The sequence below is a fragment of the Podarcis raffonei genome, chromosome 3 (genome assembly GCF_027172205.1).
Source record: "Podarcis raffonei isolate rPodRaf1 chromosome 3, rPodRaf1.pri, whole genome shotgun sequence".
Taxonomy (NCBI): domain Eukaryota; kingdom Metazoa; phylum Chordata; class Lepidosauria; order Squamata; family Lacertidae; genus Podarcis; species Podarcis raffonei.
This window is the reverse complement of record NC_070604.1, coordinates 34,660,888-34,677,580: the sequence shown is the minus strand read 5'-3', so window position 1 is coordinate 34,677,580 and position 16,693 is coordinate 34,660,888. Positions and strand designations below refer to the sequence as shown.

Sequence of the window (16,693 nt, the reverse complement as noted above, 5' to 3'; positions counted from 1 at the left end):
AAATATGGCCACCTATATATATTTTTGATTACGCCAACATTTTGGTAAGATAAAAAACTTACCATAAAAGATGACATGAAAATCAATGAGAGTTTGGATAAAATGACTGAAAGAAAAATCTGTTGGCCTTTCCTTCAATTATTTCCCAATCATCTTTGAAATAAGTTTTTGTATGACAGCATAGCTCATTTTAAAATGCACTTGAAGCTGAATTTTGAAGCAAAGTTGTGTATGTTTAACCTGGAGAAGAGGGGAGTGAGAGGTAATATGTGAGCCATCTTCAAGTATCTCAAGGGCTGTCAGATGGAAGAAGAAGAGAAGAAGAGTTTGAATTTGATATCCCGCTTTATCACTACCCTAAGGAGTCTCAAAGCGGCTAACAATCTCCTTTTCCCTTCATCCCCCATAACAAACATTCTGTGAGGTGAGTGAGGCTGAGAGACTTCAGAGAAGTGTGACTGGCCCAAGGTCACCCAGCAGCTGCATGTGGAGGAGCAGAGACGCGAACCCGGTTCACCAGATTACTAGACTACCGCTCTTAACCACTACACCACACTGGCTCCCATGGAAGATGGTGCATGCTTGTTTTCTCCTGCTCTGGAGGGTAGGACCCAAACCAATGGATTCAAGTTAAAAGAAAAGAGATTCCAACTAAACACCAGGAAGAACTTTCTGATGGTGAGAGCTATTCAACAATGTAAAAGATTCCCACAAGAGATGGTAGACTCGTCTTCCTTGGAGGTTTTTAAGCAGAGGTTGGATGGCCATCAGTCATGGATGCTTTAGTTGAGATTCCTCATTGCAGGGGGTTGGATTAGATCAGGCATAGGCAAACTCTGCCCTCCAGATGTTTTGGGACTACAACTCCCATCATCCCTAGCTAAGAGGACCAGTGGTCAGGGATGATGTGATTTGTAGTCCCAAACCATCTGGAAGGCCAAGTTTGCCTATGCCTGGACTAGATGATCATCAGAGTCCCTTCCAACCCTACAATTCTATGATTCTCTTCACTTAGCATTTCAGTTTTTATAAATCCCAGTCCAAGCACAATTCAAGGCATATTAACTGAGCATACCAGTAGATTTTGGGCTGCTGAAATTCAATTCCGTTGTATTGGCTTAAATCAGAGATGGAGAACATCTGGCCTGCAAATGTAATCTAGCTCATCAAACCTCTGAATCTACTGCCAGCAAGCTCCCTAGGCTATCTCATTCTACCTAGCTCTACCCTTTAAAAATATGAATAAATCTGAGCAGTTCACAAACCATATTCAATGCAACAGAAAAACTTTTTTTTCTAAAAAGAATAATTTATTAAGGGGGGTAAAAAGCATTGTTTAAACAGTCTGAATAGAGGTGGCCTTCTGAATTGTCCGTCTCCTCGGGCTCAAAGTCATCAGGGTCTTGCGCTAACTGGTCCGTGTCTTCGTCTGAAGTGGAAGGGCGTGTTAGGATGATTCGAGGTATCTTGGATACAGTAAAAGAATGCAGGGAAGGGGGGAGGGAAGAGAAGTGAATTGCACAAGAGAATCTGGAAGCTAACATTCGTTTGCTGCCAAGAACTCTCCTCTGACACAGATCTCCCTTGCAAATTTTAATGTCATGCATTTTCCAGATATTCTCTGAATGCTTAACTGTTCCCCAAATGTTGGATAGCTTAGGAATAGTCTATTCTCATATCCTTCTTCCTCAGATTGGAAGGAGAGGCCCACCTACAGTGGAAATATGGCTGGGGTAGGACCAGAGAGGGTCTGTGCTCAGATTATATATGGGGTTTTGATAGATGGTTTTATATTGCTGGGTTTTTTCATTCTATTTTTTAAAATGTACACTTTCGAGCACAATTCAAAGTGTTGGTGCTGACCTTTAAAGTCCTAAATGGCCTCGGCCCACCCCCATTTTTCAGCCCAAACACAGGTCCAGCTCCGAGGGCCTTCTGGTGGTTCCCTCAGCACAAGAAGCGAAGTTACAGGGAACCAAGAAGATGGCCTTCATCCTGTGGAATGCCCTCCCATCAGATGTCAAGGAAATAAACAACTATATGATTTTTAGAAGACACCTGAAGGCAAACCTGTATAGGGAAGATTTTAATGTTTGATGTTTTATTGTGTTTTTATATTTTGCTAGAAGCTGCCCAGAGTGGCTGAGGCAACCCAGTCAGATGGGCGACATATAAATAATGAAATTGTTATTGTTATTGTTACTATTACTACTACTACTAGAAAGTTACAAGACACCTTGAGTGGTGATTTCCGGGTCATGCAGCCAGCATGACTAAACCACTTCTGGCATACAGAACACTGTGACAAGTGCCAAAGCGCATGGAAACGCTGTTTACCTTCCCACTGCAGCAGTACCTATTTATCTACTCTTGCTGATATGCTTTTGAACTGCTAGGTTGGCAGGAGCTCACCCTGTCATGTGGATTCAAACTCCCAACATTACGATCAGCAAGTCCAAGAGGCTCGGCGGATTAGACCACAGCGCCACAGCGGTCCCTTTCAGGATCTGTATTATTTGCAGAAACTGCCTACAACATCCATCCTCTATCTCTTTCTCTCTTGTGGTTTTCTCAGTAACCAGAGGGACATTGGATTGATATCTACTGATATTTAATACTGTCTCTCTAAATGTAAAGAACCAATAATTTTCAGCAGTTACTGCATTTTTTATTAGAATGGTTTAGGCATTAGGGTATACAGTCGTACTTTGGAAGTTGTATGGAATCCGTTCTGGAAGTCCATTCGACTTCCAAAACATTTGGAAACCAAGGCATGGCTTCTGATTGGCTGCAGGAAGTTCCTGCAGCCAATCAGAAGCCACGGAAGCTCTGTCAGATGTTTGGGTTCCAAAGAACGTTCGCAAACCAGAACACTCACTTCTGGGTTTGCAGCGTTTGAGAGCCAAAACATTTGACTCACAAGGCATTCAGGATCCAAGATACGACTGTATTAATATTTGCTAATCTACTAATATAAATCAGAATTAAAGTTAGAGAAGATTTGAGCTGTTTTGCTAAACTATTAAGTGCTGAAGCAAGTATTTTAATGCTATTGCAACAGGGCATATTTCCATTTTTTTCTGGAGAAGAGCTGTGTGCCTGGAGGATTTTCCACACTACTATCTATTCAACTGTTTTACTTTAAATTTGTTCCTATGGTTTTTTGCGGGGGTGGGAGAAGAAGCAGAATGTTAACTAATTCTAACTATTGGTAAATAGTATTCATTCTCCAAAGTCGATGATGCATTTGAAACCTTCTGACAAGAGCCCAGGCTAACACTGACATCTGGTGGGTTGTTTTTAATTCAGTACAAGAACCAGACAGATAACTTACCATTCAGGGGTAGGTATAAATAAAAAGAACAGGGATTTTTTTTTTCTGGGGAGGGGAGATTAAGCTATATTTTACCAAAACATAATAGTAACACCTCTTCAGACACTATTAATGCATAAATATCTTCCTCCATCATTACTTACTGTTATAACATGATTTACTGTCTGGAATGGTCCACTTTTGGATGGCATCTCAAAAGGGCCAGAATCAGGTGTGCTGGGTTCTGATATAAGGGCATCCTTAAAAAGAAAAAGAAGAAAAATAGCCAATTCACTTTTCAGGCATTATTAAAACAGGTGAGGAAACCTGGAACCATAATGTTTATTCAGCAAGTGGAAAAAGCACCTCTCTCTCTCTCTCTTTCTCTCTCTCTCTCTCGGCCATTATTTACTCAAAGAATTTCTTACCCACTCTTCATTATTGAAAGTCACCTCAGAATAAGTTACAGTAGAAACGTTACAGACCAGAGACGTCATGAAAGGACAAAATAAATAGAGGTACAGCCCAGAACCTAACAACCAACAACTGAAGCATGCCACCAGATTCATCTAAAGGTCTGGGTCAAAAGTTAAGTCTTCGGCAGCCCTGGACTTAGGTTCATAATATTATTATTAGCATTGGCATTTTAGTCACCTTTTTTGTTTACAAAAAGTAACCAAGAGCAACTTACAATTGAAAATTTTCTCACAGAAGAAGAGAGCAATTTTCTTTCAGTACAGGCCACCTGCTAAAATACACTGCTGAAAGAGGGTAGGCCACAACTAATGAGCTTAATTCAGTATTAAAGGTTAAGGTAAAGGTACCCCTGCCCGTACGGGCCAGTCGTGTCCGACTCTAGGGTTGTGCGCCCATCTCACTTAAGAGGCCGAGGGCCAGCGCTGTCCGGAGACACTTCCGGGTCCCGTGGCCAGCGTGACGAAGCTGCTCTGGCGAGCCGGCACCAGCGCAGCACACAGAAACGCCAATTCAGTATTAAGTGTCCTTTAATAACCCACCTAACCTACCTTGCAGTCCAGGAGAGCATTTCATAAAGTGAAATATGAAAGCAAAGACTCTATACCTCCGCAACTTTGTCTTCGGATTGTACCCCAGCCAAGTCAAGTGGGCCATCTTTGGACACATGTGCTATTAAGATTCCCTGGGGAGAAATAAGACATTTCAGACCTGGGAGTTTATTTTGCTAGCTATGCATTACTAAGCGCACAGGGAGAAAAAAAACTGCCTTAAAAATTATACGGACACCAGTTATTTTGGTGGCCACAACAACAAAAATTGAAGCCAGCCTTCCCGGGCTAGTAAGATCAAACCAAAAATTGACTTGGGAGAGAAGAGGGCCAGAATCAGGTGTGCTGGGTTGGGAAGAGATTTGAGACCATGAACAGAAATGTTTTTGTGGCATGATGACACGGAGACACTGCCCCAAGAGCAAGGAGCAATTGTGAAATGAACAGGTGTGATACTTGCATTAGAATAGAAGCAAGTAGAGTCACCTTGAATCAAGGTGGGAAATGATACTGGTAATGGCATTTCCAACATATGGGCTTTGTATACAAACAAACAAACAAATATTATTTTAGTCATCCCTCAAGAAGTTGAAATTCATGTGATTATTCTGAGGTTCAGCCTAAGCTAATCTTTCTGCTTTTCTTATTAAGACCTGCTGCCATGTAATGACTTCCAACGAGACAATGGCAAGACAGGAGGACAACTGTTTTGGTCTCTCACCAACAAAGAATTAGTAGTTGGAAAATGTGTGAGTAATGAAATGCACCTCATCATTTTCTTTACATGAAGATGAGCCCTTTCCACCAGCAATGCTAATACCAAGACTCCCCATTTGACTGCACACAGTAATCGTTATCTGGAAGAGAATTGTAGTTCATATTGAATAGGCAGTTAACAAGCAAACACAACACTTATTCATTCTTATTAGACAAGCAACAAGTAATGAAACTCATGCACGACACACACATATGGAAAATGCTGTTTTGTTCAAAATGAACAGAGATCTCAGCAGTGCCTGTGCTGCAGTAATTACCTTTTTAAACATGGTGGCACAGAACCGGAAGAATACTTATACAACATAAATGGCAGCCCCATTAAATAAATTCTAAGATATATTTGTTTATGACTCCTGGAAGGCGGAAGTTATTGAGGAAGTGCGAAGGAATTGGAGACAACCCCAGCAGATTCACCCAAACCCTCCAGCATTGACCCTCCCACCTGTTCTCCCTCCAGTTTCCTCCATCTTGTGATCTGGGATGCAATGCAATGGAACCTGTATCAACTGTCAACACAAATTGCAATGTGACAGCTTAATTTTGGGATGGCATAATGAATGTAGGCTGTATATGATGGCAGTCTGGATTCAGAATTAGTCATCAGGGCTATGGATTTCAACGGTTCTGCATCAAGCAGGGCAGTCTGGATCCAACCCCATATTATTAGTTAGCCTCTTAATTTAACAATAAGTTAAAATGAATTATGCCATTAGGCAGTACAAAGTAGTATACCATTAGGTGCTCAAAACACAACATTTACACAGGGGTCCCTTTACCTTTACCTAATGTAAAAAAAATAAATCCTTTTAATTATCAAAGCCAGCTTCAATTTTAAAAAATGCATTGTTTGACCAAGAAGCTGTCAAATTATTCCTTTGCATAAGTTTAAAGCACAGATTTCTAGCACTCACGTCTCTAACAATTATTTTTAATAGTTTACATCTATCTTGTCTGTTTAGAAAATGTAATTAGTGAAAACATAAGACAAGTCACAATTTCTGGGATGTTAATCCATGAATATTTCCCCTTAATTTAGTCAACAACACAATCCTCTACAGATCTACTCCAAATAAGTCCCAGTGGGGCTTGCTTCAAGGGATGTGGCTATAGGATGCAGTTTAAAATAAGCTAGTAAGGTCTGCATGCCCAAAGCTGTCCCAACACTCCCACAACACATCTGGGTTTTTTCTTCTGAGGATGATGCCCCTCCACTGGGAAGCATTGCAAGCACTCAGGAGGAAACAAAGCAACATCAGAAATCAATGGAAGATCTCTCCAGGCTTTACAAATACAGGGGAATAAAGACATAGGGGTGGGATGAGCACACTAGCTCTGCCCTCCTCCACCAACACTTAAGGCAACTGTCTTGAAGTGGGCAAAGGCTTCTTCTATCTGTGAAGTTGTCCTTTCATTTTAGTACTCTGGAAAACCAGGCTCTTAAACTACCAGCCCGTCACTTCACATCTTTATTTCCCTGTATTTTGCAACACTGGAGGAAGGCTTGGGTTAATTTTTTATTTATCAACTTTCTGTTGTTCATTTTATGTATCAAATTTATTTCGTACCTCTCCTGCCAAAGCAGTATTTATTAATTTATTACTTCCAAGAGATTAATCAAAAGTGCAAGTGGATTGAGTTTGACAAGTCTAAAGTCAGAGATTGATCCACCTCACTTTCATTGTAGCAAATGTCATATATACTGTAGGCTGTGTTCACACATCGTGCTAAGCCAAACCAGGGCTTAGCGTGAACACAGTAATGTGCTGACTCCCAAGGAGGAGATTGCGGCCATCTTACTCCTCCTTCGCCAAGCTAAGGTTCGCTTAATATATTGTTCGAACCCAGGGGTGAGCTTAAGGTCTCTTCTCTTTAACCACAGTTTGGGTTTGTCCTGTGGTTACAGGCTGTGATTGAGAAGGAGAGACCTTAACCATGTTCCCAGGTTTGGGTGAGTTGCTAAGCTTACTATGGTGTGCAAACTAGGCTAGAGAACATTACTATGCTGCAGAATGGCAAGCTCCCTACAAAAAAAATTAAGAATATGGGATGCTTAAACGTGTGACCTTTGCAAGAAAGGTCCTATACATGGGACCCATGCAGAAAGGTGCTACCTCAGAACAATCACTCTAGAATAGTAAGCTCTGAAGATGGAGTGTTCAATCAAGGTTTGCCTATGGTAATATGTAGTATGGTGAGTACAACAAGGAATCCCTGGGGCGAAATATGATCTGAGCTTCATAATCTAAGATTTGCAACTACTAATTCAAGAAGCAATGATGGGTCTTTACCAGGTGCAAGAACAGAAGTAGAAAAGTCCTCCCAGACATAAGCAAGATAAGCATGCCATCTCTCTGTGCCCTGAACAGTTTCATCTTCCAATTTGTTCAGATCAAGCCACTGATAAATTTTAAGCCAGTTCGAAAACACATACATCAGGAAACTTCTCCAACAGCATCTAAGCTTATCCAGAGTTATTCACCAACTTTGGGTTCTCAGCCTTCTTCTTCTTTACCTCCACTTAGAAAGAGTCCCTTTCCCTCACACACATTGCCTTGTATAAAAGTAACTGAGAGCGTGGGCCTACTTTAGGGACCTAGGAAGGTAAAGGTAAAGGGACCCCTGACCATTAGGTCCAGTTACGGACGACTCTGGGGTTGCAGCACTCATCTCACTTTACTGTATTGGCCGAGGGAGCCGGCATACAGTTTCTGGGTCATGTGGCCAGCATGACTAAGCCGCTTCTGGCGAACCAGAGCAGCGCACGGAAACGCCGTTTACCTTCCCGCCGGAGCGGGAGCTAATGAATACAAATTGTTCCATTTATTAGCATTCCATTCTAGAAAGCAGAACCAAGAGGCAAATGCTTCTTCTTGCTCATGGGTTACCTTCAAGGGTGACTGTGTTGTATCTGCAGCTCCTGGGATCTGCTCCTTGCTTTCCTTTGAAAACCTGTTGCCATCCGTCGGGAAGCTGTTTGCAGCTGCAACTGGAACCTGTGGTTTGCTGTTGGCCACTGGGAAGGGTTTTGACTTGGTTGCCACTTTTTGCCTTTCCTGTTGAAAAGTGACTCTAGCATTTCTTTGATCTCGAAGGTTGTCTCCAGAGTCAAAGAGACTCCCAGAGAATTTGGATATAGGCTCCTGTGCAAATTTAACCAAACAAACAAACCATGGCTTAGCTTTATGTGTGAACCAGACCACAGTAAATGTGAAAAGGCACGAAAGGCAGACAGAGCTGCTTGTGTAGCTTCACTCTCACTTCTGAAGGTACAGCCAGGATTATATGTTTTCCACAAATCCAGAGAATCTCAGCTCAAGCTCTGAAATCAACAGTTTCTGACAGCAACTCAGATGTCTATGTGCAAATTTACATTGCTGTGAAAATCCCAAGATTATCAGTCAACAGTGAGGATTGGCATTGTACAGTTCATCCTGTGAAAATCTGAAGAACAAAATTGTCTGTTCTGGACATACACTAGGGATAGTTGATATACGTCAAAATAAACTAGTGAATTTTACTCAGCATAGACCCATTGAAATTATGAACATAAGTTAGGTCAATTAATTTCAATGTGTAAAATTTAGATGAATACCATCCAGTTTCTCTCACACACCAAAGCCTCTATTTCCTGTTCCAGAATCTCTTGTTCTTTTGCCCTTCAAACTTTTCATTATCACTTCTGATATGCAGCAATCATGTAAATGAGTATTGGACTGATTTCAATGAGTTCAAGGGCTATCATACTGCTAGAAAATCTGTGAATGTTATTACTTCCTAATAACATTCAGAATCTACAACATTAGCCAGCATAATTTCTTTTTTCTCTCCTTGGTTCTTTTCCTCAAGCCTGAATATGGCTGCAGGAGGGTGCAGCATATCTTTTGCTGGATTGGCACTTACATCCTCATCAGGATCCTCCAGCTCCTCAGCTTCTTGTTCGGGGCTGATCCGCCCTTCCTTCCGTTTTTTGTTGGACGAGTTGAATTTGTACAGGCTGCACCCTTGGACATTCTCCTTTCCCTTCAAAGAGCCCCAGCGAGAACCCTGGGAATTCCAGTTATGACTGCCATGTAGCTTAGGAGACTTGGGAAGCCATTTAACAGAGTCCTGCATGGAAGAGCAAAAGCACAAGAGTTTAATTCAGTACAGAGTTCAGGCACTCAAAAAGGATGCCTGCTAATTGGACACAAGCTAGAACAGATGACTTCAAGTTTGCCAGGCATCCAGTCAAGCACAGGCTTATCAGGTGTGTTGCTAAGTCAGCCAGTCATTGGCTGTGGGAAATGAATGGAGTCACTATCTGATGACAAAAAGGTTGGACAATAGTGAGCAACTTAGAAGATGCTGTTGCCTGCCAGAACAATAGGACCACTGGAGGCAGGGGGACACACACAGACATTCACTTTCATCAGTAGCTATTGGTAAACTCTTATTTTGTTGGACAGAGAGATGCCATGCAGAGATGAGCCTATCCAGAAACTTGGGCTATGTGCCCCATCTCAAGGCTTGTTTAGCCTACCCTTCCCATGTGCTCTATCCCTCCCCATCATTCACACAATGCATAAATGGAAACATAAGTTTGGATGTTTCCATCCACAATATGTGGAGGGAGGGTTGCAGTGGCATGGATGAGCTCAAGGGAACTTCCCAGATACAGACATGTCCCCAAGAAGGGGACATCTAATCTTAAAACCAATCTACCAAATTTGTACAAGAGCTATGGACTTTGCAACAAAGTCCAGCTTCTTCACAAGCCTCTTGAACCTTTATTAGCCTTACAGGACTGATTGGATCAAAAAGAGTTGAAAAAGTAACTTCTAAGTTACTTTTGCCTCTGATGACAAATGTGCTTGGAAATTCATAAGAAACACCTGCTATCAATAGGCTTATCAACTATGGTAGACTTAATAGTCTATTGGGCCATATGTGGTGCCATTCTTGATGACTGCCTAAAACATCCAGATGATAAAGACAAAGGTAGAACAACATATTTCAGGAGCATTAATTTGTTTCTCCTCCTATAAAGCTCTGTACACCTTAGACCCATAACTTATGCCTCATTTTGTCTTCCTGAGACTGAGTTAAGACCTCTGTCTTAACAATACATAAGCCTTGTTCAAACAGCAGAGTGATAACTTCAGCATGTTACATTTCTTCTTTTTATCCACTCATAGTTCTTGGGAATGGGTGGGCTATAGAAAAAATCTAGGATATTTGGTAACTACAAGCAGTATATAGGTGGTCTTAATCTCTATAAATAAGGCAAACACTCAGGAAATCTCCAGACATGTGACAAGACAAAAAAATGGCAAGCATATCCAAAGCAACAGCCCTTCCACTATCTTCACTGAGGACTGGATCAGATCATTAAATATCTTTAATTTATGCAAATTACATATTTATGCAAACTCTACACACAAACACATATATACACATATGGGATGTGTAATTGTGTGATACACAAACAATGAATGGAACTTCCAGCAATGTGTCTGTTATGGCACCATCTAGTGGATTCTGTTGCAAGAAACAAACGCAACAGATTTTCCTAGTTCGTCTCCAATTGCTGGATCCTATGAAACATTTATTATCTCTATAGCCAGAGACAGTGGCATGGTGAAACACTTCACACTAGGTAAGCAGACTCTAGTGCGAGTCAAAGGAATCTGTCTCTAGCCAACGTCTTCTAAAGAAAACAGACTGTTTGCCCACAGCAATTCAAGCCAAATGGGCTGACATAACAGAACACTTAGTTTAAACACACAAAATACATAAAAAGGGATTTGCGGGTTATTTTTCTTAGTACCTCTTTAAGTGTTTAAAAGATTCACACACTTCATGAAAAATCTGGTTCTTCAGCAGCTCTGTTCAGTACTAAGTAATTTATACTAATGGCATTCACACAACTGATAGCCATGCAAGATCTTTGATGGTCCATCTCTGGATTATTATATTTTCATTAATGGTTGGTTGACAGTAATAAATATTTTGATTGATTATTATGAGATATAGCTGAGAGAGGAACAGGGTTGGGGCAGAGACATGCAAAATCTTTTGGCAATGATGGGAGCAACACAGCCATCCCTGTGTTATGGCATCAGATTTTGTCAGGATAAGAGGAAATGTTTGATCAAGGAGTGGCGCTCAAGCAACTTTGGAGCTGGTTGAAGTAATCCGTTTATGAATTAAACTCAAGTTTGAGTTGGGAAAAACCAAATGAGATGCTCCAAAATGGCACCCGTGAAGAGATGGGTTCAACCACAAGACACAGCCGTTTCAGAAACCTACGCTGGTTACAAAGGAAGGAAATACGTCAGGCCCACAACTATGATTTAGCAGGTGTAGCCTAATTCCTCCTCCACCACCATCCTCACCCCTCCTGCAAGGCAGGAGCCCAGGCAGACAGGGTGCCTAAGCATGCCTGCTGACAGAACAAAAAGAGACTCAAAGGAACCAGTAACTACAAGCTTAAGGTGAGCTGTTGTTCAGGACCTAACCAGAACATACAGTCATCTCACAGCGGCAACAGAAATCACCATGATGAGAAACCTGGAAGCAAGCAAACCAGCTGTTGAGCCAGCCAAGCACAGTTTGTTTCCCCTTACACAAGGCGAGGGAGAAGCCCTGTGATGGGTAGACACTGAGCTACAGGATGCTTATCCTTCATCAGGGCAAACAGTTCCCCTTTGCTTCCCAGTGCAGAGAAACAAGCCATCTGGCAAGCAAGCCGTGTTCCACAGTGTGCATGGAACCAATTGGCAAGCCCATGATCTGTATCATCAGACCAGCTGGGAAAGAAAGTATGTTGCTATACCAGCTTAGAGATCTATGGAAGCAGGAGGTGGGTAAGGAGCTTCCTTATTACTGCTGAGACAAACACAGATGATCAGTGCAAGTGCTGTAACTAAACACTGTGGAAAGTTATTTCGCTAGCAGGTATTAGGGAGACACTGCAACCAAGACTGATGTGAGCCTTCAGACATTACAGCAGGGGTAGGGAACATTTTTCAGCCTGAGGGCGACATTCCGTTCTGGGCAACATTCTGAGGGCAGGTGGAAAAGTGTGTGGAGCAGCTGATGGCTATTTTACCTTTGTGCAGTAGTGTCATTTCTGCACACACACACACATCCAGACAAGCAAGAGGCATAATCAGAGGCACATTCCAGTCAAGCAGAAAAGCTAGATTGTGAAGCAGTGAGCAAGTTCCAAGCATCAGATAAAGGCTGGAAGGGCTACATTTGACTCTCAGGCCCGAGGTCCCCCGCAGACGTGTTACAGTCATGGAAGCACAAAATGAGGGCTGTGATCAACAACCCCGATCTCCTGGGGTTCTCAAAAGTGCAAGGAGCCTCCGTGTGTAGCAAAGGCTCCCTGCTGTAGAAGCTACAGAAGAGCACAAGCAAGCTAGAGGGAGCCATGCAGCATGAGGAGCAGAAATAAGGCACACCCTTGCAACTCCTTCAGGGCTGTGAATCCCAAAGATGGCTTCAGGGCAGGAAGCAGAGTCGGGCTCTTAGGTCCATCTAGTTCAGCCTTTCTCAACCTGTGGGTCCCCAGATGTTGTTGAACTACAACTCCCATTACCCCTAGCTAGCAAGGCCAGAGCTCAGAGGTGATGGGAGTTGTAGTCCAACAACATCTGGAGACACACAGGTTGAGAACCGCCGATCTAGTTCAATATCATCTACACTGGCAGACAGCAACTCTCTGGAGCTTCCAGTAGGGTTATTTCCAAGCCCAGCGTGGGGCTTCTGGGGACTGGACCAAGGACCTTCCGCGTGTGCTCTGCCCACTGAGCTTTCTTTCCATAAAGGCCAGAATGTCACCTATATGTACATCAGGAGAGCCGTACCTTGAAGCAGACAATGGAATCTGGAAGCAGAGGGTGAGAGCTTAGTGCATCAGATGGCAGAGCAGAAGGATAAGGAACCACGAGCAAAAGCGTCAGCCATCCAATACCATTGACACATGATTTTAACACATGATTTTAAGAAAGAGATATGCAAGAGGGGGACAGGGTCCCACAAGCTCAACGCGACACTCCCGCTAATGTGATGTGTGGGGGAAATGAGTGGCGTTGGCAGCTGCCAAAAGTGCAAGGAGGTAGCTATAACGTCTCTCACCCTTTCATGTCCTGGTCTGGTTCACCCCTCGCCCTCAAACAAACACCCATAGAATATCAAATTTGAAGCCCCATTTGGCCTCCCCCCCCCCCCGCTTTAATGACAAAGAAAGAATCAGGACAGGGCGGGTGCAGCTACCTCATATCCCACTTTTGTCAGAGCGTGTAAGAGATAAAAGCTACTTCTCTCAGTTAGCAAAAACAAAAAAGCAGTCCAAAAGGAGCTTGCCTCGTCCAGTGCCACCACCATCATGCAAACAAGCACACTTTATTTCAACAACTTTATTAGCCATTATAAAAAAAATCATTGAGCTTTAAATATTAATTCTAGTGCTATTCTACTAGTATGATGATTTATTTACAAACACCTAGTTATTAGACATTAACATTTTCACAACAACAACCAGGGAACTCTGCACCAGGAACTCCTTCAGATCTTGGTCTGCAAAGAAATTAAAACGGGAAGAATTAGGATAGCAAAAAGCGAGGAATGCTGGCACAAGCCCCAAAATTGCACAGTGTGGAGTTAATAAGCACACTAGGATAGCTGTGCTTCCCTAGAAGACAGTTTTAAGTGCATCTTGAAGAGAAGTAGCTACAGAAATGTTGGGGGCCCGCTCTGGCCCAAATAGCGATGTGCAGAAAAAAAAATGTACTGAAAATATAGTCAAAGAGAAAATGAACCAAGCAAGGCAGAGTTACACCATCCTGTTCCTCTGTTACATCATGGCATCAGTGGCCTAAATATTAATACTATATAAGCAAAGGCAAAGGAGCAGAAGAGATGTTCTAACCTGCAAATGCTGTCTTCACATCTGTCTTCACATCAATAGCTTCCTCAGCCCCGTCCTGTAACAGATCTGAAAGGGTATTACCATTTTTCAGTGTCAGGACCACACAGCACACTACATCTTGCCAGCATACACTCAATCTCAGTACACATTGGCCAATCAGATGCGTCCAGAAAGCCCACAGACAGGGCATTAATGAAATAGCCCTCCTGGGTGGAACAACCTTGTTTAGATGCTATGCCAACCCAAGTTTTGCGGTGATCAATAATATTCTTGCACATTGTTTACGCTGCATTGGCCATGCCCTTGTTCGCTACTGAATCAGGCTGCAATCTGAACGCCACTTACCTGGGAGTAAGTTTAATTGATTTCTGGGAGGCATAGCTAGGATTGTTATCATGCCACAGCTAATTAGCCAAGCGTGTGTGCAAAGGGAGAAGAAAAGTGTTCTTGAAGAATGAAAACTGGTTACTGAAACTTCCATATGCATGCCCAGCTCTTCCCATCCCTCTCCAAATAGCCGACTGGGAAAGAGTTAAGGAAAAGGAGTGAACAGGGAAAACAGTGAACAAACTGCTCATGCATTGCATAAAGTCTCAAATTGGGCAAAGCATACCACACATATTGCTTCCCTCCTATCAAAAAAGAGAGCAAGTGGGGAAAGATGGAAAGATAAAGAGTATTTTACTAGACATAAAGAAAGAGAACCTACCCTGTTGCTCTGGCTCCTTCCTCCTCTGTCACTGGAAGTATTAGCTTCCTCTCAAAGCTGGAGAGGAAGTGTGACTACAACTCCCATGATGCAGTGAGACTTCAAGTAAAAGACATACAGGAATGACTAGGATGTTCTGCAACTTTAGGAGTCTCTTAACCCCGCTGTGCAACCTGGGCTCAAGGCAGCAGTTCTACAGCTGCAGCAGAAAATAGAAGTACTCTCATGTGCACCAATGTCCATGGCCTTTGGTTAGAAGAATAAACAATAATGAAGGAAAGAAGTTCAGTAAGAACCGGCCAAATGCTTTATTGCCTGATGGATTCTCTTGGGAGATCAGTCGTTCAAGAGAACTGGTGATGGAATTCCATCTACACTGTGGATAAAATCTTTTCAGAAATTCTGGCAACTGGCAACAAATCCTCTGGGAAAAGTCTTTTGAATAAGAACTGAAGGTCAGTTAATGCAAGTGGTAAGAACGATGCTTCAAAAGAAATGTTTTCAGAACTTTCAAAAATAATGTTAAACCTAATTTCATTTACAGTGGTGCTATGTTTGCAGAAATGTTGAGTTCTGTAATTTCAGCCTGGGCGAAAATCTTCCAGGTGGTTGCTCATTGTTTTACTCCAAACATATATATATATCTCTTTAGTATTTTTATTTTTAAAAATGCTAACCATGTAAGACACAGGTGCTTTGAAGCAGCAGGAAAAGGCACAAGAGATAGCAGTGCTGAAATAATGCTCCGTATAGGAAGGGTTTTGATGCCAAATTATCATGTATATCTGTTTCAAGACATTCATTTCCAATGTAATGAGCTGGCAGGTGACACCGGGCAATGTTTATATGTGTACATATCTCCTATCTAGTAAATCAATACCCCACAGGTGCATACAGTGTTTGTCTGACCTTTTTCTTTTGCTAGCAACACAGCATGCCTTTCGGTCGACTTCATATGCACTTCTCTAAGCATACATTTCGCATTGCTTTGCGATTTTAAAGTGATAAGAAACCTATGGCAGAAATGCAGTGATGTTAAATCTGAAAACTGTGTTTGATGAAGCCATGAAGAGACTCTGACCGATATACACATGCAGTTAGATTTCATGTATTGCTTCCCCTGTATTTTCTTCCCAATGGTCCATCAATGCTAGCACTGTACTTGCAGTACTTTAGAAGGGTGTTTTTATTTGCTACATTGCAAAAGTAAAAGGCATGGATGTAGACACCCATATGAATTTTTTTTTTGGGGGGGTGCATGCATAGGATTCCAACATAATTCTCCATTTGGATATTTATGCACCAGATCAAACCTCTATCTATTTCCAAGAAGGGAGTGAAAATATGCAAGATATATTCTAGCGCAATATCAGACGCAAAGTTTCAAATACTGTGGCTTCACACTTGTGTTTCAACTGCAACTTGATCAGGATTCTGCTTTCTCCCATTCTTGTTCACTGATGAACACACTTTAGTGCAAATATAGTCCAACAAGACAAGAAAAATATATTCTTGCTTTGGAACATCATTCACCCATGAACATCTACAAGGGAACAATGCCCAGATTGCAATCTTCTAGCAAAAAAACATTGTACCACTCAGAACACACTGCAGCCTCTGCTGAATGACAGCAGCCATTCAACTGATCACCCAGCACAAGCCATATTTAAGTAAAATGATTTCATTTAAACTGGGAAGAAAGTATTTCTTCCATAATAGAGATAAACAGTTCTGGCATTGGGGATGTTACTTACACAGGAGCAGTGCACTGAGGCATGCCCATATAAACTAGTGCTAGCAAAAGAAACGACCGGTGGTGGTAAATTATTTAATGCAATTTAAAGAATTGCCCCAAACGCTGCAGACTCTAATCCCACAACAACCATGTTCGCAAGTTGCAAAACTATTTTCCTTTTACTGATAGGGATGGTTAATTGGCTGTTCAAAGATAA

At 42.1% G+C, this 16,693-nt stretch overlaps 1 protein-coding gene across 2 annotated transcripts in view; it reads right to left on the bottom strand.

Annotated features, from left to right (window-relative positions):
* Positions 1–1,294: 1,294 nt before the first annotated feature.
* The window catches only part of LRRC1 (leucine rich repeat containing 1), a 76,042-nt gene continuing 60,643 nt past the window's right edge, over positions 1,295–16,693 (bottom strand). Inside the window, exons 14-19 of one of the 2 annotated variants that reach the window (XM_053381049.1) lie at positions 9,016–9,222; positions 8,001–8,255; positions 5,106–5,195; positions 4,395–4,472; positions 3,478–3,573; positions 1,295–1,466 (exon numbers count right to left, since the gene is read on the bottom strand). In XM_053381049.1, coding sequence (XP_053237024.1) covers positions 1,314–1,466; positions 3,478–3,573; positions 4,395–4,472; positions 5,106–5,195; positions 8,001–8,255; positions 9,016–9,222 — 879 coding nt within the window. In that variant the 3' untranslated portion in view covers positions 1,295–1,313. The remainder of the gene's footprint in view (positions 1,467–3,477; positions 3,574–4,394; positions 4,473–5,105; positions 5,196–8,000; positions 8,256–9,015; positions 9,223–16,693) is intronic. The other variant, XM_053381051.1, reaches the window with a different exon arrangement.